The sequence below is a fragment of the Oncorhynchus gorbuscha genome, linkage group LG04, assembly GCF_021184085.1.
Source record: "Oncorhynchus gorbuscha isolate QuinsamMale2020 ecotype Even-year linkage group LG04, OgorEven_v1.0, whole genome shotgun sequence".
NCBI classification, from domain to species: Eukaryota; Metazoa; Chordata; class Actinopteri; order Salmoniformes; family Salmonidae; genus Oncorhynchus; species Oncorhynchus gorbuscha.
The window spans coordinates 62636481-62661666 of record NC_060176.1 but is presented as its reverse complement, the minus strand read 5'-3'; the positions used below and the strand labels follow the sequence as shown (position 1 = coordinate 62661666).

General features: G+C 44.8%; 1 protein-coding gene across 2 annotated transcripts; it reads left to right on the top strand.

Annotated features, from left to right (window-relative positions):
- The first annotated feature begins 554 nt into the window (after window positions 1-554).
- Window positions 555-24849, top strand: LOC124034445 (protein crumbs homolog 1-like). Of its 2 annotated transcripts, XM_046347669.1 has the most exons (13): window positions 555-808; window positions 9227-9922; window positions 10157-10352; window positions 10850-10989; window positions 11580-11765; window positions 11939-12052; window positions 17742-18734; window positions 18955-19514; window positions 19759-19924; window positions 20606-21467; window positions 21579-21695; window positions 24153-24279; window positions 24535-24849. In XM_046347669.1, the coding sequence occupies exons 1-13, from the start codon at window positions 739-741 to the stop codon at window positions 24754-24756; spliced, it is 4449 nt and encodes a 1482-aa protein (XP_046203625.1). In that variant the 5' UTR covers window positions 555-738; the 3' UTR covers window positions 24757-24849. The 2 variants fall into 2 exon arrangements, with proteins under 2 accessions (XP_046203625.1, XP_046203626.1); XM_046347670.1 differs by lacking the exons at window positions 24153-24279; window positions 24535-24849 and adding an exon at window positions 22613-23101.
- The last annotated feature ends 337 nt before the right edge of the window (window positions 24850-25186 follow it).

The following is a 25186-nucleotide window of genomic DNA, read 5'->3' as shown; positions in this document are numbered from 1 at the left end:
ACCGGCCTCCCGCAGACCACGTGTATGGTATTGTGTGGGCGAGCGGTTTGCTGATGTCAATGTTGTGAACATAGTGGTGTGGGGTTATGGTGTGGTGTGGGGTTATGGTGTGGGCAGGCATAAGCTACAGGCAACAAACACAAGACCATTTTATGGATGGCGATTTGATTTGATTTGCAATTTGAATGCACAAAAATACCATGACGAGATCCTGAGGCCCATTTTTTTGTGTCATGTGTCTGTGACCATCAGATGCATATCTGATTAGGACCTAATGCATTTTTCTCCTCATATGAACTGTAACTCAGTCAAATCAATGAAATTGTTGCATTTTGCACTTATGTTTGGTTTCAGAAAGGGAAATAAAGTGGGGAGAGAGGAATGAAGAGAGAGGAGGAAAGAGGACAAAGGGGTGTAGTAGAAAGAGAGAGTGCTAGAGAGAGAAACAGTCCATGTCAGTTAATCCAGGCCATGTTTTCTTTGGCCTCTCTGAAGGGTGATTACTCTGCCTTACTCTAGCCAGCCAAGCACTATCCCCAGAGAGCTCTCACACACACACACTCACAGTACTGACTACTGACCAAGCATGGAGAGCCTGCAGCACACTTCCAGCTAACTTCTATTAGAGCAAAGAGTTGATCGGCTGGACCAGTATGCTGGGCGGGGACCCTGTGGAGGAGTGACAGGCAGCAGTTCTCAGGCTGGACGTTACGGGACCCAGTGGGTCCCATCACTGCCATGGAGTTTGGGAGGTTTCTTTTCAAGTCCCAAAGAACTTTGCTGCTCGGGATGATAATGTTCAAACTGGGTAGGACTGTTGATCAACTACTAGGTGTATGAATACTACAATAGTCCATTTGTTGTTGTGAGAAGTGTGTGTGCACTTGTATGTGTGTGTATTAATGGGGAAAGGAGTGATGTGAAAATGTGTGTGTGTATATGTATATATATGTGTGTGTGTGTGTGTGTGTGTGTGTGTGTGTGTGTGTGTGTGTGTGTGTGTGTGTGTGTGTGTGTGTGTGTGTGTGTGTGTGTGTGTGTGTGTGTGTGTGTGTGTGTGTGTGTGTGTGTGTGTGTGTGTGTGTGTGTGTGTGTGAGATAGGGACAGGGCTGTAATAGGGCATTAGCAAGGTGGGAGGATGTTACAGGAGGACAAGTGGTTAGAGGCCAGCTGGCAGACAGGTTGTTGTAGTTGATGTTAAGCTGAGTGCAGTCTCCCTTCAATAAGTTATTTATTCTTTAATTATACAGCTGGTCCTATTTATACATCTCTTTAAGAGAACCAAGATAGACTTGCCCCAAGAAGAGAGCTATCAAACATTTGTAACATAGCATACATAAAAGAAGAATTGTGGTAAAACGTATGTCACAATAATTTATCATCCATTACTATGTAAGACAATTGAAGGTATAATTCTCTTGAGCACTTATCATTAATTAATTCATAGTTCACAATCAACTAACACGGTGAGATAATTGGCTTTTGTTATTAATCTCTGATAACCCATGTCTTCTATGATAGAAGCTTTAGGATTAGTAGAGAGATGAAGACAGGAGGGATTGGGGGTGGGATTGGGGTGCCGTTGGGTGGAGGATATTTTGAACCCCACCTAATGATGCGTTGACCCATTTTTCCTGATGCCCTGTGGGAAGCGTCTGGACCTCGTTAAATTGGACAGACTGACAGGACGGGACGGCTAGAGCGGATTGCATGCAGGGGCCATTGTTACCCATCACCATGGTGACGGGTTAAGAGTCTGCACCACTTTTTGTCTAAACTATGAATGGAGAGAAAGGCAAGTGTTCGGAGAAGTGTGGAAAAACAAACAGGATATTTAGATTTTATGGCTGATGGAAAAATATCTACAATATTGAATCAACCATTGTTCATATAAAATACTATCTTGACAACAATATGGTTCCTTTAATGTTAAACCCACACGAAACACAAACCTTTAAATCTCTGACTGACATCACAGGATAACTGTGACTAAACGTTGAGAATTTGTGCTTTTTAAAGCGAAGTGAATCACCACAGTGTAGCCTTTTGAGTATGAATACAGTTTAGGAGAAAGCTCCACACTGGCATGGCTTGGCTAGCAGTCCCCTGTGGTGACCAAATAGAATTCCTCTAACTAAAACTTGTGTTAGAGCCAGGAGCGTCCTCTCACATTAGTCATGGCATCATTGGTCCATACCTCACAGTGTGGGTTTCAATTGACATTTGACTTGGAGTATATGTAAAGGTTATGTTGGCTAACTATTGTTGGTAACTGTTATCACGGGGCAGGGAAGAAGTTCTCCTATATAATAACTATTAATCATCTACTATCTTCCTGCTGCGTTCTCACACACTGTTAGAGGGATGCTCTGACAGACTCACTCTAGAGGTGAGGCTGGGATCCATCTCTGCACAGACAGCTGACAACTCTCTGTTATTTTACTCTACCTGCGTACTATGTTAGGATGGTCCCATGACAAGTACCTGGCTCTGCTCTGTGTTTATCTTGATTCCTGGGGGTCAAGTGCTTGGTGCAGTGCAGTGCCAGAGAACAGCACCGTAATCTGCCCATAACCCTGACTTATGAACTGTTTCATGACACGGGAGGCAGCAATGACATCAACACATTGGAATGTTTCAGGGATGACTGGTCTGGCTGCAGCAGGATAGACCAGTCAAAGACCCCCACTGTCTAAACCAACCACCCCCCACACTACTACTAGTCTGACATGGGGTCCATGTGTACCAGCTACACTACACTACTTAAGCATCTTTGAGTGTACAAAACATTAGGAACACCTACCTGATATTGAGTTGCACCACCTTTTGCCTTCAAAACAGGCTCAATTCGTCAGGGGCATGGACTCTACAAGGTGTTGAAAGGATTCCACAGTGATGCTGGCCCATGTTGACTTCAATGCTTTCCACAGTTTTGTCAAGTTGGCTGGATGTCCTTTGTTCTTAATGTTTTGTGTACTCAGTGTATATACGATATTACCTTACTGACATACTGCTCTTCCCCCAGGTATCACTCCCTTTGAGAGCAATGCTCTGCAGTACACTTCTAATGGCTCGTTAGTTGCCTCTGTGACCAGTACCTGTTCCTAATGTTTTGTACACTCAGTGTAAAACCCAAGCATTATGATTATGTCTGGAGGATGAGAGTGTAAACATGTGTGCATGTTAAACACACTCTCTAATGGGAACACCATGAGTTAAGGGAAGCTTGTGGGTTGATGGGTTGAGAGTAGGAGGAACTGATTAAACTGGGGGCTGAAACCAACATTCCAGTGTGTCTGGGGTATCAGGGCATTAGTAGAGAACAGGGAAGGTGTTTCGAACAGACAGATTACAGCAGGGGAAGCAGACTGACTGACAGCAAGTAGACTGTGACACACTGCCTTACAGTAGGACATTATCAGTGGTCAGTGGTCTCCAACACTTGTCATGGAGAGCAACAAGTTGTGCTGGATTTTGCCAATAATCACAAACCTGATCACACACAACTAATCTATGTGATGATAAATTGATTCATTGAATCAGGTGCTGAACTCGATCAAAAGCCTGCCCACCCTGCAGCTCTTCAGCACTATGGGTGGTCACATTATAGTAACAGGTGTGTTAGGGTTAACATGAAGGAACCCGATAGGTGTTAGGGGTGACAAAGGAACTGTATGTAGACGTGCTAAATGGTATGGTGCGGCAGGTAGCCTAACGGTTAGAGCGTTGGACTAGTAAGCGAAAGGTTGCAAGGTCAAATCCCCGAGCTGACAAGGTAAAAAATCTGTTGTTCTTCCCCTGAACAAGGCAGGTAACCCACTGTTCCTAGGCCGTCATTGAAAATAGGAATTTGTTCTTAACTGACTTGCCTGGATGAATAAATTGCAGTTGTAGGTGTTACTATGGATAAAGAGATAGGTGTTTTATAAGGAGGGGTGACTAACAACCCACTGGCATACACTAGTTGTTTTCACGTCATTTAAATGAAATGACGTTCAACCAATGTGGAATAGACATTGAATTGATGTCTGTGCCCAGTGGGAATGGACAGAGAAGTATTCACAATGTGACCTACCTATAAGCTGTGAGTGACGGAAACAACTCTCATATGTTATAAATCCCTTCTAATGAACCTTGTTAAATACAATATAAACAATACCAGTATATTGAATAACTCTGATAAGCCAGAAGCTATACATCTGTGTTCATTAAGTCGATACTTTAGTAATCTAATCAAATCAGGATTTAACACAACATACACATTCCATAAACGTAATGTTTTATGAGGAACACATTATCATGACTCACATTATCATGACTCACATGACTCACAGCATTTACATTGGACATTTTAGTCATTTAGCAGACACTTTTATCCAAAGCAACTTACTTACTATGACTGTTGTGGTAACTTACAGTTAAGTGCATTTATCTTAAGAGAGCTAGATAGATGAGACAACCACATCAGTCATAGTAAGTACATTTATCTTCAATAAAGCAGCTAACAGCAAAGTCAGTGCTAGTGGGCGGGGGGGATACTCTTTGAAGAGGCAGGGTTTCAGATGTTTTCAGAAGATGGGCAGAGACTCTGTTGTCCGAGCGTCAGGGGGAAGCTGGTTCCACCATAGGGGTGCCAGGACAAAGGAGAGCTTGGACTGGGCTGAGCGGGAGCTGCCCTTCCATAGGGGTGCCAGGACAAAGGAGAGCTTGGACTGGGCTGAGCGGGAGCTGCCCTTCCATAGGGGTGCCAGGACAAAGGAGAGCTTGGACTGGGCTGAGCGGGAGCTGCCCTTCCATAGGGGTGCCAGGACAAAGGAGAGCTTGGACTGGGCTGAGCGGGAGCTGCCCTTCCATAGGGGTGCCAGGACAAAGGAGAGCTTGGACTGGGCTGAGCGGGAGCTGCCCTTCCATAGGGGTGCCAGGACAAAGGAGAGCTTGGACTGGGCTGAGCGGGAGCTGCCCTTCCATAGGGGTGCCAGGACAAAGGAGAGCTTGGACTGGGCTGAGCGGGAACTGCCCTTCCATAGGGGTGCCAGGACAAAGGAGAGCTTGGACTGGGCTGAGCGGGAGCTGCCCTTCCATAGGGGTGCCAGGACAAAGGAGAGCTTGGACTGGGCTGAGCGGGAGCTGCCCTTCCATAGGGGTGCCAGGACAAAGGAGAGCTTGGACTGGGCTGAGCGGGAGCTGCCCTTCCATAGGGGTGCCAGGACAAGGGAGAGAGCTTGGACTGGGCTGAGCGGGAGCTGCCCTTCCATAGGGGTGCCAGGACAAAGGAGAGCTTGGACTGGGCTGAGCGGGAGCTGCCCTTCCATAGGGGTGCCAGGACAAAGGAGAAGAGGTTTGACTCGGTTGAGCGGGAGCTGCCCTTCCATAGGGGTGCCAGGACAAAGGAGAAGAGGTTTGACTCGGTTGAGCGGGAGCTGCCCTTCCATAGGGGTGCCAGGACAAAGGAGAAGAGGTTTGACTCGGTTGAGCTGGAGCTGCCCTTCCATAGGGGTGGGGAGGACAGAAGAGAAGAGGTTTGACTGGGCTGAGTGGGATGGGTAGCAGGGCCAACTTGGTAATCTCATTGGCAATGTTCCCTCAAAAAAATGTAGGCACTGAGCTAATTTTAGGTTCGCTGAGCGCAAATTTAAACCTTGTGAAAATTCTGTGCGACTTCTGGCATGCGTTTATTGTGAACACTGAGACTGTACCTGCTTTAGGCTACTGTGGATATTTGATTATAATGTAGGCCTATCAGAGTGGCTTACTATCAAAATCAATGGAGAAAATGCATCCCATAACATTTTAACATGGGGGTGCCAAAAACTGCAGCGGTTCTATCATTCAGCCTACAGTAGCAGCCAATGTGTGTTGTTCAATGTAGGCCTACATCCCGTGAGACATTTTGAAAAAAACATGCAGGGTTTGACATTAACCTGTTTATCCACTTGTCCTTCAGACAAGCAGGTGACTGACACTATGTTGTTTGATGCAAGAATCCACTTTACAAAATAAAGTCCATTATTATCCCCATACCAATATTACAGAGAATCAGACACATTATGCTACCCTCTGCCTATTGGCCACTTAACTTATGCAAGCATGTCTCGAAATACAACACTGCCTCTTTAACAGATAAAATGCTCTTTACCTGACTCACTTTTGAAAGATGGCTAGAAATGCACACGTTTTGTGATCTTGTAGGAAGCAACCACTCCCCCATCGATGACTAGAAATGAGCTATAACTGGGCTATTAACTCACTTACTCGCAAATAATATGAACAAATGTGCACATGTAGCAACATGCAGCTCTCGCTTTGATCTCAATACAAGTTCACCTACTCGAGACCACTCATGCAGTAAACACAGTCCAGTTCAAAGTGAATGGTACAGATCCACATAGGACAACTTTCCATTTCCATATAAGGATACTGCAGCTCTGATTGGTTATGTCACACTTGTCTTTAGAGTCATGCCTGTCAATTCAATAGAATCCTACTTTGGTGCTTTCTGCCTACAAGAAAATCTCTTTGCCTAGTTAGTTTTGCAACACTAAGTCTTGCATAGTTTGTTTTGTTTCAGTATGTTGCATTGAAAGTGGCTAAAATGGTCAATTCCCACTGTAGAGGGAAATGTTGATAGTGTTAACTATAGGGGAAACGGTGATAGTGTTAACTATAGGGGAAACGGTGATAGTGTTAACTATAGGGGAAACGGTGATAGTGTTAACTATAGGGGAGACGGTGATAGTGTTAACTATAGGGGAAACGGTGATAGTGTTAACTATAGGGGAGACGGTGATAGTGTTAACTATAGGGGAAACGGTGATAGTGTTAACTATAGGGGAAACGGTGATAGGGTTAACTATAGGGGAAACGGTGATAGTGTTAACTATAGGGGAAACGGTGATAGGGTTAACTATAGGGGAAACTGTGATAGTGTTAACTATAGGGGAAACGGTGATAGGGTTAACTATAGGGGAAACTGTGATAGTGTTAACTATAGGGGAAACGGTGATAGGGTTAACTATAGGGGAAACGGTGATAGTGTTAACTATAGGGGAAACTGTGATAGTGTTAACTATAGGGGAAACTGTGATAGTGTTAACTATAGGGGAAACAGTGATAGTGTTAACTATAGGGGAAACGGTGATAGTGTTAACTATAGGGGAGACGGTGATAGTGTTAACTATAGGGGAAACGATGATAGTGTTAACTATAGGGGAAACGGTGATAGTGTTAACTATAGGGGAAACGGTGATAGGGTTAACTATAGGGGAAACGGTGATAGGGTTAACTATAGGGGAAACGGTGATAGTGTTAACTATAGGGGCAACGGTGATAGTGTTAACTATAGGGGAAACAGTGATAGTGTTAACTATAGGGGAAACGGTGATAGTGTTAACTATAGGGGAAACGGTGATAGTGTTAACTATAGGGGAAACGGTGATAGTGTTAACTATAGGGGAAACGGTGATAGTGTTAACTATAGGGGAAACTGTGATAGTGTTAACTATAGGGGAAACGGTGATAGTGTTAACTATAGGGGAAACTGTGATAGTGTTAACTATAGGGGAAACGGTGATAGTGTTAACTATAGGGGAAACTGTGATAGTGTTAAGTATAGGGGAAACGGTGATAGTGTTAACTATAGGGGAAACTGTGATAGTGTTAACTATAGGGGAAACTGTGATAGTGTTAACTATAGGGGAAACTGTGATAGTGTTAACTATAGGGAAACGGTGATAGTGTTAACTATAGGGGAAACTGTGATAGTGTTAACTATAGGGGAAACTGTGATAGTGTTAACTATAGGGGAAACTGTGATAGTGTTAACTATAGGGGAAACTGTGATAGTGTTAACTATAGGGGAAACTGTGATAGTGTTAACTATAGGGGAAACTGTGATAGTGTTAACTATAGGGGAAACTGTGATAGTGTTAACTATAGGGGAAACAGTGATAGTGTTAACTATAGGGGAAACGGTGATAGTGTTAACTATAGGGGAACGGTGATAGTGTTAACTATAGGGGAAACGATGATAGTGTTAACTATAGGGGAAACGGTGATAGTGTTAACTATAGGGGAAACGGTGATAGGGTTAACTACAGGGGAAACGGTGATAGGGTTAACTATAGGGGAAACGGTGATAGTGTTAACTATAGGGAAACGGTGATAGTGTTAACTATAGGGGAAACAGTGATAGTGTTAACTATAGGGGAAACGGTGATAGTGTTAACTATAGGGGAAACGGTGATAGTGTTAACTATAGGGGAAACGGTGATAGTGTTAACTATAGGGGAAACGGTGATAGTGTTAACTATAGGGGAAACTGTGATAGTGTTAACTATAGGGGAAACGGTGATAGTGTTAACTATAGGGAAACTGTGATAGTGTTAACTATAGGGGAAACGGTGATAGTGTTAACTATAGGGGAAACTGTGATAGTGTTAAGTATAGGGGAAACGGTGATAGTGTTAACTATAGGGGAAACTGTGATAGTGTTAACTATAGGGGAAACTGTGATAGTGTTAACTATAGGGGAAACTGTGATAGTGTTAACTATAGGGGAAACTGTGATAGTGTTAACTATAGGGGAAACTGTGATAGTGTTAACTATAGGGGAAACTGTGATAGTGTTAACTATAGGGGAAACTGTGATAGTGTTAACTATAGGGGAAACTGTGATAGTGTTAACTATAGGGGAAACTGTGATAGTGTTAAGTATAGGGGAAACGGTGATAGTGTTAATTACAGGGGAGAACTAGAAAGTTGAGTGTAGTTCAATCTCATGCTTCTCTGCTGGGGCTGATGTGTCTTCTGCACTGCAGTCCCAGGGGAGCTGTGTGCCCACAAGTGCGCAGCTTACCAGACTTTCTTACCAGACTTTCTTACCAGACTTTCTTACCAGACTTTCTTACCAGACTTTCTTACCAGACTTTCTTACCAGACTTTCTTACCAGACTTTCTTACCAGACTTTCTTACCAGACTTTCTTACCAGACTTTCTTACCAGAATTTCTTACCAGACTTTCTTACCAGACTTTCTTACCAGACTTTCTTACCAGACTTTCTTACCAGACTTTCTTACCAGACTTTCTTACCAGACTTTCTTACCAGACTTTCTTACCAGACATTCTTACCAGATTTTCTCACAGCAGTTTCACCAAGTCATACTTTGGAGCTTGATAAGGTCTACTCATTCATGTTAAATATGGAGTCTTTTATTTCTTGCCTACAGGTATACTGTGCACAGCAGCAGACCAGTGTCTGTCATCCCCATGTCAGAATGGAGGTACGTGTTTGGACTATATGGGTAACTACACGTGTATCTGCCCCAGATGGCCAGTCCACTACACGGGCAAGGACTGTAAGGAGCTGTACGATCCCTGTGTCTACGATGCCCCTTGCACCAACTGTACCAGCACACTGGGCACAGGAGTCTACACCTGCCACTGCCTTGTCGGCTTCGCAGGGACCAACTGCACACTCAACATCAGCAGGTGTTTGGACAACCCATGTAAAGGGGGTGTCAGGTCTCACTGTGTGGACAGGGTGGACGGCTACACCTGTTACTGTCCCCCTGGCTATGGAGGAGAAGCGTGCCAGGAGAGGATCAGGGACTGCTCTGAGGAGCCGTGCCATAACGATGCCACCTGTGTTGGCACACCGGATGGGTACGTGTGCCAGTGTGGCCCGGGTCTCCAGGGGAGGGACTGTGAGGAGAACATAGATGACTGTAAGTCACTCCCCTGTCAGAACGGAGCCATCTGTAAAGACGGCGTCAACGGATACCAGTGCTTCTGTGTGCCTGGTTTCCAAGGCTACCACTGCGACCTGGACATTAACGAGTGTGCGTCGCGGCCGTGTGAGAACAACGGGACCTGTGCCAATGAGGTGGACCACTATGAGTGCAACTGTCTTCTTGGATTCAAAGGTGAGACAGTCTCTGTTTAGGTCAGCATCCTGCTGTCTTAGAGAGTGAGGGAGCTACCCTTTCTTCTTAATTCAGTGCCTTTAGTTAAGAGTTCACTACTAAACCAACCTCATATAGAAACTACAAGCGTTTGATGCACCATGTTTAGTCTTGCTCCATTAGACCTCAGAGCTCAGTTATTTTCCTCATGGTGAAACCCATCATATGAAGCTGTGTCTGTGCTGTATGTGGCAGGGGTGAACTGTGAAGTGGAGATAGATGACTGTGAGGAGCAGCCCTGCCAGAATGGAGCCAGCTGCCATGACCATGTGGGTCTGTACACATGTGAGTGTGTGTCCGGGTACGAGGGCCATGAATGTGAGCTGGACATTGATGAGTGTGCCAGCGGACCCTGTCTCAACGAGGGCAACTGCACAGACCTGGTGAACAGGTAAGGCGGCTCCTACTCTTTTTCCTCTTATAGGCTGAATCAGCTGCTTAACCCCAATGTGTCGGTGAGCAGTATGTCAGCCGATTGATTCCTTCCAGACAGTAAAGTTTAACAGGGAAAGGATAAGGATCAATCCGCTTATTCAGATGGTAATTAAACATGAGGTTGGGAAGTTAGGAAAACCTGATAGAGCTTCATCAGACCTGGGTTGATAAGACAGAGATACGTTAGATTGAACCAATTACATTTGTTAGTCAAAAAATGCCCTAAAGGTGGTCTAAGGAGTTGTCGTGGTTTAAGCTGTTTAGGATCAGGCCCACTGCTGTTTCAACATAATCTCACCTCTATCTTTCCTTTCTACATTTGTCCTGTCCAATAAAACTAAATAAAGCAAGGAGTGGGACTGCCCCCCCAAAAAACAACTTTATACATCAAAGCTGTCCCAGTTTCACTGAAATAAGATGGATCTAATTTGCCTCTGTAACTTTCCTCCTCAGCTATGAGTGTGACTGCACTGGGACAGGCTTTACAGGAGAGCAATGTGAAGTAGACATCCCAGAGTGTGCTTCTGACCCCTGCCAGAATGGAGCTACCTGCGTAGAGGGAATCAACCAATATGGCTGTTTCTGCTGGCCAGGTACACACACCAAATACTCCTGCTGTGTACCCACTTCTCACCAAATGAGGGAGTAGTAACATGTCTGCATAGCTTTCGCTACACTACAGGAAGTACTACACATGCAGGGTTTATTGGACAAGGCAATTTGATCTGCTATCTGACACTAAAACAGCGACTATATGGGAACATCCTAAGTGTCAGGAGTATTTTGAAATGAAAAACTCCAGGCGCAGTCTTTCAGAGACATCTTGGTAAGATTGGGTTCTTGGAGTTTCCCAGACATAAATCAATGAGATAAAGGGTAAAAGGTATGTAGTTTAGAGGACAAGAAGGGGGAGTGGAATGAGACATAGCGAAAAACCTATAATAGTCTGGAATAGTGTAGTACTAGTCACACCACAGTGCCATCTAGTGCAGAACTGGTGCAGCTGCAGGGCCATGAGCAGTAGGAAAACAAAGATGATCCTCAATAATATATCATAATATGGGAGAACACATCATATTGTTGTGTTTTGATGCATAAAGACATGATGATAGATACTGTATGTGTGTATTGAACAAGGTGGTACAGTGTGGTCCTGTTTTAATAATGGCCGTGTGTAATGCAGGTTATGAAGGGAAGAACTGCCAGGTGGATATAGACGAGTGTGAGCTGGAGCCCTGTGAGAATGGAGGAGAGTGTTTCCAGCGCTCAGAGTTGCTGTACTATGGGGTGCTGTCTGGGCTGGAAGACAGGGAGTTCAACTATGAGGATGCAGCTGGGTTCCTCTGCCACTGTCAACCTGGGTTTGCTGGTAAGGCACAAGACTCATATTCATACTTGGTGACCTTATGATCATTGAATAGGAACAGGATCATTTAAGAATAAGATCTGGTTGAATTGGAATCCTTTGATATTGTAGTCAATGTTCATTTGAGTTAAGGGTAAGTTATTGAGTAAGTGAGTAATGCGTCCTGTCTCTTGCAGGAGAGAGCTGTGAAGTGAATGTGGACGAGTGTGAGTCCGCCCCGTGTCAGAACAAAGGGAGCTGTGAGGACCTGGTCAACTCATATTGGTGTGTCTGTCTACCGGGCTTCACAGGTAAGACAGTCTCTCTTTTTCACTGTGTAATAAAACAGCTCTTTATGTGCAAAGAACCCCTGACCTGCTCATTATATACTTCAGTTTACAGAGAAAATGAATCCCCCCTTGACGGTAGAGTGAAACATATTTGTTTTAAAGTTCATTTCCTGCAATTCTACATATTTTGCCAAGGGGCAGAGAGAGCACTTTTCTAGTTTTACAGATAATTTCCTACAATTCTGCACATTTTGTAATGACTTATGCCATCTTAATATGATGTGTGTGTGAGAATGACTAACACAATCAATGGGGGCCCCCTGAAGATCAGGGCCCCTGTGCATGTGTCCTGAGTGCCCTTTCGGTATTTGACTATGATTACTACACGTTTAGACAAACTACCAATCTAATGCACAACCACAATTTGAAATTAAACCTGGTGTATTCTACTATTCTTACTCTCAATAGTAAATTGAGGCCACAACTGAGTTCTTTTTTGGGTCAGGGACCCCCTGATGGCTGGGGGCCCTAATTGACCGGTTATTGCACTCTTTGGAGATGCTTGCTGAGCAGTGAGAAAAACAATAATTGGTCAATCCTGCCACTGCTGATCATTCTGGCTGGAACTGGACTGCTTGGGCATTAGAACACTTTAATACCACCATCAGTACAAGTGAAGGTGGGAAGGAAAACCACCCATGAATAACTCTGAAAAACAACTGAATATAAAACAATGTTCCAGTTTCTTGGGTGACCTGCTGTGGACAGGGGTTTGACAGGGCAGGCATTTCTTTATTTGGCTCTCCATTCGTTTTTCAAGCTACTCTTCCTGTTGTCCTCAGAAAAACGTAACAAAACAAACACTGAAAACTTAAAAAAACAATATAAACAATACAACTGAAAAGCATGTGTGTGTCTGTGTGTCTGTGTGTGTGTCTGTGTGTGTGTGTGTGTGTTTGTTTATGTCCGCTCACTGTCCCCGCCGTTCCACGGAGTGTTGTTCACTCCGTTTAGAAAGGTGATTTTGCTGTTTGCTTGAGTAATTGGAGATGGAAGGGAGTTCCATGCGACCCTGGCTCTGTATAATACTGTGAGTTGCCGTGAATTCCTTTTGGACTTGAGGACTGTGAAGAGGGGATTCCATATGGAGGGGCAAGGCAGTAGAAGAACAACAAAGCCCGTAAAACCTGCTGCCATATGTCAGTAGTCCTGGCTGTGCATTAAACATAGGTCTTTCCTCTAGTTTACCGGGGGAGAGAGAGATTACCACAAAGCTGCTTAAGCCTTATCAACTGCTAATGAATGAAAGCAGGCACGAAGACCCTCTCATCACAAAAACAAAACCTGTTACTAATTAGTAGATCATGCATTGTGATACTCCTAGTCCTAGGCTATTTGCACTGGAAGCAATATGTTGTAACCAGGCATCAGCAAAATAGAGGGGACATAACACACACTTGCACAACAGGATAATATGACTGCATATTATCTGTGATTCCATGAATTTCCTTTGCAGGTGCAGATATAGTACTCAGGAACTGGATAAATGACATAGAGCCCCCCTCATCCCAGCCCACCTTCACCCTCCTTACCCCCTATGTTATACTGAGCAAAACAAAACTGTTAGTCATTTACCAGAAGCTCTTATCCAGTGCATACATTTTCATCTATTTTATTTGTCTTTTTCGTTCGTCAAGCTCAGCCCCTCTACTCACAAGCCCATCTCTTGTGATTAAAATGTCATCTGCCACGAGTGGGAATCCATAACGTCAATCAGGAGGGACTGCAGCCCAACATTCCTGTTGTCAGCACTGACAGAAGCCAGCTGGGTGGGAGGCTTAGAGCCCTGGCTGGGCTGCCGAGGGGAGGAGGCATGCAGGCAAAAGAGAGGGAGAGAAGGAGGGTGGGCTAGGCTCCTGTAATCACTTCTGCCTGCCTGGTACAGAGGGGAGTGTATGGACTGTGTGTATGTGTGTGTGTGTGTGTGTGTGTGTGTGTGTGTGTGTGTGTGTGTGTGTGTGTGTGTGTGTGTGTGTGTGTGTGTGTGTGTGTGTGTGTGTGTGTGTGTGTGTGTGTGTGTGTGTGTGTGTGTGTGTGTGTGTGTGTGTGTGTGTGTGTGTGTGTGTGTGTGTGAGAGAGGGAGAGAAGGGGCACGAGTTGGATCTCTTCTGTTAAGCTATATGTGTGTGTTCACTGCTCTGCGAAAATGAGGAGGCTACTGCTACTACTGCTGCTGGCTGTGTGGTGTGGGTCATGGGGACAGACAGGTAAACACCTCCGATTTACACTATAGGGAAGGACTGCTAGGACAGGCTGTGTGTTTATGTGGGGGAGGTATGGGACTGGAGGAGGGCACATGGAACATTGTTATTGTTTTTACTTGTGTGTCGAGGAGTTTTAGTAGGTTTTGCTGATGCATAAACCTTCTGGGCTCATTTCTTACTAAGTGTATTAAAGTACCATTGATTTACTATATATATACTGTAAATAGTCAAGCAATATTCTTCACAGCAAGTGTTTTTTAGCTGTGATTTGGCTGGAATCCAGAAAGAAAAGGAGCAACTGGGCTCACATCCCTACCAATATTTCAACTGTCAGATCAATTCAATTAACGTCCCAGTCATTACTTTAATTGTGTAAGGCTACCTTCATCAGTAATTTCATCATTAGTAAACTGTCATAGTCTAATCAAGTGCTTCCTGGAAAGTCCCATGCGTGCCAGTGTACTTAGTTCCATATCTGATTAACTCATTTGGTTTGGTTAGGGAGACTCTGATGAACTAATTTGGTTTGGTTAGGGAGACTCTGATTAACTCATTTGGTTTGGTTAGGGAGACTCTGATTAACTCATTGGTTTGGTTAGGGAGACTCTGATTAACTCATTTGGTTTGGTTAGGGAGACTCTGATTAACTCATTGGTTTGGTTAGGGAGACTCTGATTAACTCATTTGGTTTGGTTAGGGAGACTCTGATTAACTCATTTGGTTTGGTTAGGGAGACTCTGATTAACTCATTTGGTTTGGTTAGGGAGACTCTGATTAACTCATTTGGTTTGGTTAGGGAGACTCTGATTAACTCATTTGGTTTTTAGGGAGACTCTGATTAACTCATTTGGTTTGGTTAGGGAGACTCTGATTAACTCATTTGGTTTGGTTAGGGAGACTCTGATTAACTCATTTGGTTTGGTTAGGGAGACTCTGATTAACTCATTTGGTTTGGTTAGGGAGACTCTGATTAACTCATTTGGTTTGGTTAGGGAGACTCTGATTAACTCATTTGGTTTGGTTAGGAAGACTCTGATTAACTCATTTGGTTTGGTTAGGAGACTCTGATTAACTCATTTGGTTTGGTTAGGAGAGATTAACATTTGGTTTGGTTCTCTGATTAACTCATTTGGTTTGGTTAGGGAGACTCTGATTAACTCATTTGGTTTGGTTAGGGAGACTCTGATTAACTCATTTGGTTTGGTTAGGAGACTCTGATTAACTCATTTGGTTTGGTTAGGGAGACTCTGATTAACTCATTTGGTTTGGTTTCTGATTAACTCATTTGGTTTGGTTAGGGAGACTCTGATTAACTCATTTGGTTTGGTTAGGGAGACTCTGATTAACTCATTTGGTTTGGTTAGGGAGACTCTGATTAACTCATTTGGTTTGGTTAGGGAGACTCTGATTAACTCATTTGGTTTGGTTAGGGAGACTCTGATTAACTCATTTGGTTTGGTTAGGGAGACTCTGATTAACTCATTTGGTTTGGTTAGGGAGACTCTGATTAACTCATTTGGTTTGGTTAGGGAGACTCTGATTAACTCTCTGATTAACTCATTTGGTTTGGTTAGGGAGACTCTGATTAACTCATTTGGTTTGGTTAGGAGACTGATTAACTCATTTGGTTTGGTTAGGGAGACTCTGATTAACTCATTTGGTTTGGTTAGGGAGACTCTGATTAACTCATTTGGTTTGGTTAGGAGACTCTGATTAACTCATTTGGTTTGGTTAGGAGACTCTGATTAACTCATTTGGTTTGGTTAGGGAGACTCTGATTAACTCATTTGGTTTGGTTAGGGAGACTCTGATTAACTCATTTGGTTTGGTTAGGGAGACTCTGATTAACTCATTTGGTTTTTAGGAGACTCTGATTAACTCATTTGGTTTGGTTAGGGAGACTCTGATTAACTCATTTGGTTTGGTTAGGGAGACTCTGATTAACTCATTTGGTTTTTAGGGAGACTCTGATTAACTCATTTGGTTTGGTTAGGAGACTCTGATTAACTCATTTGGTTTGGTTAGGGAGACTCTGATTAACTCATTTGGTTTGGTTAGGGAGACTCTGATTAACTCATTTGGTTTGGTTAGGAGACTCTGATTAACTCATTTGGTTTGGTTAGGAGACTTGATTAACTCATTTGGTTTGGTTAGGGAGACTCTGATTAACTCATTTGGTTTGGTTAGGGAGACTCTGATTAACTCATTTGGTTTGGTTAGGGAGACTCTGATTAACTCATTTGGTTTGGTTAGGGAGACTCTGATTAACTCATTTGGTTTGGTTAGGGAGACTCTGATTAACTCATTTGGTTTGGTTAGGGAGACTCTGATTAACTCATTTGGTTTGGTTAGGGAGACTCTGATTAACTCATTTGGTTTGGTTAGGGAGACTCTGATTAACTCATTTGGTTTGGTTAGGGAGACTCTGATTAACTCATTTGGTTTGGTTAGGGAGACTCTGATTAACTCATTTGGTTTGGTTAGGGAGACTCTGATTAACTCATTTGGTTTGGTTAGGGAGACTCTGATTAACTCATTTGGTTTGGTTAGGGAGACTCTGATTAACTCATTTGGTTTTTAGGGAGACTCTGATTAACTCATTTGGTTTGGTTAGGGAGACTCTGATTAACTCATTTGGTTTGGTTAGGGAGACTCTGATTAACTCATTTGGTTTGGTTAGGGAGACTCTGATTAACTCATTTGGTTTGGTTAGGGAGACTCTGATTAACTCATTTGGTTTGGTTAGGGAGACTCTGATTAACTCATTTGGTTTGGTTAGGGAGACTCTGATTAACTCATTTGGTTTGGTTAGGGAGACTCTGATTAACTCATTTGGTTTGGTTAGGGAGACTCTGATTAACTCATTTGGTTTGGTTAGGGAGACTCTGATTAACTCATTTGGTTTGGTTAGGGAGACTCTGATTAACTCATTTGGTTTGGTTAGGGAGACTCTGATTAACTCATTTGGTTTGGTTAGGGAGACTCTGATTAACTCATTTGGTTTGGTTAGGGAGACTCTGATTAACTCATTTGGTTTGGTTAGGAAGACTCTGATTAACTCATTTGGTTTGGTTAGGAAGACTCTGATTAACTCATTTGGTTTGGTTAGGGAGACTCTGATTAACTCATTTGGTTTGGTTAGGAAGACTCTGATTAACTCATTTGGTTTGGTTAGGAAGACTCTGATTAACTCATTTGGTTTGGTTAGGAAGACTCTGATTAACTCATTTGGTTTGGTTAGGGAGACTCTGATTAACTCATTTGGTTTGGTTAGGGAGACTCTGATTAACTCATTTGGGTTGGTTCAGGAGACCCTTATGCTCCTGCTGAATCTGTCTGTGTGGCTGAGGGACAGTGCTGTCTGGCAGAGAACGACATGACAAAACCCTTCATCCAGATACATGTATAACATGAAGAACTACGGGTGTGTTATGTTTTCGTTCCAGGTGTGCACTGCGAGGTAGACATTGACGAGTGTGAGAGCGAGCCTTGTCAGAATGGAGGGTCCTGCCACGACGGCTCCAACGCCTACACCTGCCACTGTGTGGAGGCGGAGCCAGGGGAGGAGCCGTGGGGCGGCCATAACTGTGACATCCGCCTGATTGGCTGCAGGGAACACCTGTGTGAGAACGGAGCCCCCTGTGTGCCTATCCTAAGCCAAGAAGAGGATGGTAATGAGGACAGTGATGGGGATGAGGATGAACAAGAGCATGGACACACCTGCCTTTGTCCCCCGGGCTTCACTGGGAAGCACTGCAGCATCCCCACCACCTTCTCCTTCAACACAGAGGGCTATATCCTCATTCAGCTCCCTCCTACAGCTAACAGGAGCAGGGCAGAAGTAGAACCCCATCACCACCACGTCCAGTTGCGCTTCAGGACCACTCTGCCTGACATGCTTTTGTTCTACGGAGGGGCTGAGCACTACTTTGTGTCCCTGGAGATCGTGGGGAGTCTCCTCAAGGCTAGAGCTGGATCAGGGAAAAAGCTACAGGCCACCTACCATCTCCCAGTCAACGACGGAGACTGGCATGAGGCCAAAGTGACCATGGATGAGAAGCTGGTACTGATGGTCAAAGGACCAGTCTGTGACAATGAGGAGGGATGCACGGTGGAGAACGAAGGACACAACCAATTGGTCTTCTTCCAACATGGATCATTCCCAGAAGTCTATGTGGGGGGAGCCCCCCAGAAGTATCTGGCCAACACAGACAGTAGGAAGGGTTTCATTGGCTGCGTGGAGGATCTACAAGTTGACCACCAGCGTGTTTTGCCACAGGATTTCTCTCGAGAGCACGTCCAAGACATGGAGCTGGGCTGCAACAAGACTGACTGGTGTCATCCTGACCCCTGCCATCATCGTGGGCAATGTATTGACCTGTGGACTAGCTTCAGTTGTGAATGTCATCGACCCTATCATGGCTTCCTGTGTGAAGAAGGTAAGAACTGTTATAGCTTGACTACTTTACTTTTTAGTTTTCAAATATTGCTTTTAAAATGATGTAAAAACGATACAATAAACTGTAAACACCAGGCGTTGACACTGTACGGTCATTTAAAGAGGGTTACTCAACTCACAACCAGTTTCCCTCAACTACACTGGTTTGTATAGGTTTTGTCATTCACACTGAAAGCATTGCTTTTTGTTTCTTGCCTCAGAACACCCCTCATGGACATTCAGTAATGAAGAAACAGTGAGCTATGCTGCCTTCAACATCAACACAACTGATGGTGAGAACTTCAACATCTCCTTCTTCCTCCGCTCTCTGAATCCCAGTGGCCTGCTACTCCAGCTGCGGAGAGGGAGGAGGGCCTACCTCATCCTGTACCTGCGGGAGGGAACCCTGGTCTTCAACAGCCCCCCCACCACTCTGTTCTCTAACAATATCTACTTCACCAGCGGACAGAGGGAGCTGGTTACTGTAACAATACGCCAGGGTCAGGTAGGGTTCAGCCAGGCTGGTACACAGCTCTCCCTGGGGAGGGTGAGGATGGAACGGGGGGATGTGGTGTACATCGGGGGTCTGCCACCGGGGGAGTCCACTGCCCCCTGGGGAGGTCACTTCAAAGGCTGCCTGCAGGACATCACTCTGGACCACATGCAGCTGTATCCCAACCACACAAAGGAGGAGTGCCACACCTACGAAGCGTACCAGTGCTACTTCCCAAACAAAGCTGAGAATGTGTTGGATGGCTGTGTCAGTGATGAGACATGCAAGGTACAGTAACATCAATGGCAACTTTAATCTTTAGAGATGTATTACTGCAGGAAGCATTTCGCTACACTCGCATTAACATCTGCTAACCATGTGTATGTGACAAATACAATTTGATTTGATTTGATTTGATTGAACTGTTCAAGGAAACTTGGTACAAGAGCTGACTCGATTTGTCAGGTTATGGTCCTGATAAAGACTTGAGTTCAGTCTTTGTAACAGACACTAATTTCTAAGTTCTCCTCAGACTGGTCCCTGTCAGAATGGAGGAACGTGCATGGTCACCTGGAATGACTTTGAATGCACCTGTCCCATGAACTTCTCTGGCAGGCGATGTGATACACGCGTGTGGTGTGTCAGTGACCCCTGTGCCATGGGCAGCCAGTGTGTGGATCTAGTTGACGGTTATGAGTGTAAGTGGACATTTTTTATACATTATCTCACTCCCTCACTCCCTTTCTGACAGGGTTAGGCTCCCTTTCAGCCATAAACATGCACACAAAATAACAAATACCAGATAATACTGAATATTACATATTGAAAGGTATGACTAAGAAGACCTTCCTAATATGGAGTTGCGCCCTCTTTTTGCCCTCAGAACAGCCTCAGTCCGTCAGGGCATGGACACACAAGGTGTCGAAAGCATCCCACAGGGATGCTGGCCCATGTTGACTCCAATGCTTCCGAGAGTTGTGTCAAGTTGGCTGGATGTCCTTTGGGTGGTGGACCATTCTTGATACACAAGGGAAACTGTTGTAAAACCCAGCAGCGTTGCGGTTCTTGACACAAACCGGTGCGCCTGACACCTACTACCATACCCCGTTCAAAGGCACTTAAATCTTTTGTCTTACCAATTCACCCTCTGAATGGCACACATACACAATCCATGTCTCAATTGTCTCAAGGCTTAAAAATCCTTCTTTAACCATCTCCTCCCCTTCATCCACACTGATTGAAGTGGATTTAACAAGTGACATCAATAAGGGATCATAGCTTTCACCTGGATTCACCTGGCCAGTCTATGTCATGGAATGAGCAGGTGTTCCTTAATGTTTTGAATACTTAGTGTATATACGATACTGCTCTTCCCCCAGGTCTCACTAATGCCACCTTTGAGAGAAACGCTCTGCAGTTCACTGCTAATGGCTCGCTAGTTGCCTCGGTGACTAGTGTCTCCGTGGACATACGTACGCGGAAGGAGAACGGCGTGCTACTACGGGCCACTAACGGAGCAGAGGTCTTCTGTCTGGGTCTGCTCAACTCCTACCTACTAGTCAAACTACTGAGTGGCAACAGCCTGGAGTTGCAGGCATTCACCAGTGACCTGACCATCTCAGATGGGGCCTGGCACCATCTCCACCTTGCCATGGCCGATCCCCTGCAACCTGTGTCCCGCTGGCGCCTCACTGTGGACGGGCGCAGGGTGGGCAGCACCATGGGCACAGCCGGGAATCTCAACTTCCTCAACGACACCACTGTGTGGATGGCAGAGAACTACACAGGCTGTCTGGGGGAGTTGAGGGTGGGAGGAGTCTACCTACCCCTGGTGGACGACCAGGATGCCCCCCAGGCAGCCCGGTTTATCAGGCAGGGGGGCCAGGAGCCCAAGATGGGGTGTGTTGGTGCCGATGTGTGCCAGTCCCAGCCCTGCCTAAACCAGGGCTTCTGCCAGGACCTCTGGAACCTGTTAAACTGCAGCTGTGCCCCAGGCTGGGAAGGACAGTTCTGCCAGAGGAACACAGATGAGTGTGCCTCAGGCCCCTGTGCCCATGGCACCTGCACAGACCTGCTGGCAGACTACCGGTGTGAGTGTCACAAAGGCTGGGGGGGCAGAGACTGTGATGAGGAGGTGGATGACTGCCTGGAACACAGCTGTTTGAATGGGGGCTCCTGTCTGGACGGGACAGGCAACTACCACTGTGTCTGCCTCCCTGGATACAGCGGCCGCCGCTGTCAGTAAGTACCACAAACATGTGCATGCTTCTGACTGGAAAAATCACAACACTGTGTGTGTGTGTTTAGTTTGTGTAGAAGTTGTAATGACTCTATTATGTGTGTGTTCTGTAGGCGGAGATTCCCTCCACAGCAGTGTGATGAGGATACACAGTGTGACAACGGTGGAGTCTGTATGGATGGGATCTGGGGTGCCAACTGCACCTGCAAGCCTGGATACACTGGGGACTGGTGAGATCACAAACCTATCATTTCATACATTTCACATTTTCGTGGACTAAAAAGCAGGCTCAATGGACTGGGCTTAAAGGTCAACTGCCTCTTAGAACCAACTTCTCTAGTTTTAAACGGCCTATGTGGCATCGATATGAGTCAGAAGCATTCATTTTAGTGACAAAATTGAATACAAAGTGTAAATAGGATCATTTTGGCCGTAAAGTCACGTCCAATAAAGTCTCATCCAAAACTGAGTTTTGTAAGTGAGTTCGTCACAACTTACTGGATGGAGGGTTGAGTATGGATAATGATCATGCCCACCTGCCTAGTGCCCACTAACATGAGAGAAGCAGCTGTGCTGATTGTGCTTTCTCAGCTGCACACGCTCTATATAATCATATAGCATCCAGAACATTTTTTTGTTGCATGGCATGGTGATTGAATGTGGCAGCCGGTGTGGCCATGAGGTGGGGGTAAGATGGCGGACAGGAAAAAAACATAAGAAAATGTAACATATTATAAGTAAATATGGAATGGGGAACGCACAAGCCTTCTGGAAGATCTGATGAAGGAGAAGATGGCAGACAGGAAAAAAATGAAAAGGAGAAAAGTGGCACATGTTTTGAGTGAATATGGAATGGTGGATCACACAGAACTTTTGGAAGAGCTACAGAAAGAAATGTAATGTGAAAAGATGAATTAACTGCGGTGGCAGGTGAGGTGAAAAGCGCCTAGTTTGAGCCTTTTCCTAATGATGATAAAGATGTTTCTGGCCCAGTGGGAGTGAGATTTTTGGAGAGGCTGGATTCTTGCCCTCTGGTAGATCCATATGTGGTGTCAGGTTGGGTGGAGAAGAGGTTGGGACTGTTGAATTGGTGAAAGTAACTCGGAGTGGACTCGAAGTGATGATTTGTTGCGTTTCTTCTGTCCAGCGGGAGCGGGCGTTCCAGACCACACAACTAGGGACATGAGCTGTGACTTTCTTTGCTCCCTGGAGCAAGGCACTGTTGAAAGGAGTGATAACGGGGATGGCGTTAAGTGTGGAGGATCAATTGAAATGGAAGTTTCCCGGTGCCATTTGGTGCGACACAGATCCGGTGAAGAGTGTGGTGAAACAGAAAGGATACTGTCTTTCCTGCAGAGTTTCCTGCTGAGTCTTTCCCGACAAGGTCAAGTTAGGATGTATAATTTATCCCATGAGAGATTTTGTCCTAAACCCATTACAGTGTTTTAGGTGCTAAGCTTATGGTCATGTTGCAGCAGTATGTAGGAGGGAGATTCCTAGATGTGAGAAGTCTGCAGGAGGGCAAAGGAATGTGTAGTATCGGTGGAAAGAGTTGTGTATGTTAACTGTGGGGATGCCCATGGTGCTGGAGATCAGAGGTGTTTGTGGACCATCATAATACGATAGAAGAAGAAGAAGAAGAAGAAGAAGAAGACAATGAAACAGACCTGCCCATTACGTTATGTTGAAATAACCCTTGGCCCTAAGCCTTTTATGGAGTTTGTTGTAATATACAGTACCAGTCAAAAGTTTGGACACACCAACTCATCCAAGGGTTTTTCTTTATTTGGACTATTTGCGACATTTCACAATAATAGTGAAGACATCAAAACTATGAAATAACACATATGAAATCATGTAGTAGACAAAAAAAGTTTTGAACAAATCAAAATATATTTTATATTTATGATTTTTCGAAGTAGCCACCCTTTGCCTGGATGACAACTTTGCACACTCTTGGCATTTTCTCAACCAGCTTCATGAGGAATGTGTAACAATTGCTTAACACTATGGGCTAGTGTATGTTTAAGCTTAAACTCTCTTGGGCCAGTTAGGTTCGCTACTGGAGTAGTAGGGAGAAATGAAAAGCACATAACTGAATCATTTAGGAAAAGAATGCCTGCTAGTATTTTGTAAATAAAAATACTTACAAAAACTGAATCACCTTGAGTAAATATTAATATGTGAAATTTGTACAATGAGCTCAATATGAATGAAATAGTACAATAGACTTAGATTACGGCCATATATCCTGCCTATAGTTTACTAGGGTGCACCCAACTCCATCTAACATATATCCTGCCTATAGTTTACTAGGGTGCACCCAACTCTCTCAGATTTCAATGTTCAAAGTTCAATAGCAATACAAGAAACATGAATCCACAGAAAACACAACCCAATTCACAAATACTGACTTATAAACCACAAAGACATGGAATCAAATGTGAGTGACTGTGCTTATCAATAAACACTGTAAGATGTTTAAGTGTAGCATGTGCTTATAATAACAATCCCACTGCAATGAATGATACAATGATGTCTTGCAAGAAAAATCCTACCACACCGTAGTATGGCAGTGCAAATTCAGTGTTCTCCAAGGGTGGCTCGCCATTCCTGTTGTAAGTACAGCGAGCTGTGGGACTGCTGGTGTGTCAGTGTTGTGTTGAACCCCTAAAGTTCTCTCCCAGGTGTGAGGCAGAGATAGATGAGTGTGAGTCCAGTTCCTGTCTCAACGGTGCTACCTGCCTGGACCGACTCAACAGCTTCCAGTGTATGTGTTTGCCGGGCTTCAGCGGCACACAGTGTGAAAGCAATGTAGGTGACCACATACTGTATCTCCCCATATCGCACTCAGTAACTGACAGTCTGCATGTAAGCAGTACATAGTGTAGGTTTATATGTTACAGTAGTCTAGTATGTAATGCTAATGTATGTTGAGTATCAAAAGCTTATACATAGACCAGATTGGATCAAAAGATCTGATCGGATCTATTTTAACTGTAGTTCCTCTAATCTCAGTTTGAGTGAGAAGTAAATTAGGCCTGTTGTCCTGTTCTGTCCCCTCTATAGAGACAGGAGCAGAGGGAGCGTGTGCCCTGGCTAGTGGTGGCCATCCCTCTGGCCAGCCTGTGTGTGCTGTTGGCTGTGGTGGCCCTGGTCTTCATGGTGCTGACCGCCCGCAAGAAGCGCCAGTCAGAGGGCACCTATAGTCCAAGTGCCCAGGAGGTGGCAGGGGCACGGCTGGAGATGGGCAGCGTGCTCAAAGTACCCCCTGAGGAGAGGCTCATATGAGCCCTACACACAACAGAAACACACACTTCCTTTGCTTGGTTTCATACACCTACACTATCTGGTTCAGACACACAAACAGACAGGCGAGGACTGGTCCGAAGGGGTGAAAGGCCACCAGCGGTGTGGACATATGCCCTTACAGTGGTGCCCCCGCCACACTGCTGCTGCTGGGTCATGGTGGTGGGGGTGGTTAAACCCAGAGCTCATCCCTCTATGGAAAGAAGTGATGTGATCTGTCAGAGCCTCAGAGAAAGGCAGGATAGAGACGGTCTTCTTCCCAAGACTCGAGAAATGCAGTCGTGTTGAGTCTCCTCAGCTAATCCCTTCTCTGGAGTGATGAAAAACACTTGATTCCAGTGTCTTTCTATAAAATACCAACCTGTGAACATTCTGTACCCCACATTGGTTATGTGTGAGTTCACACGAACAA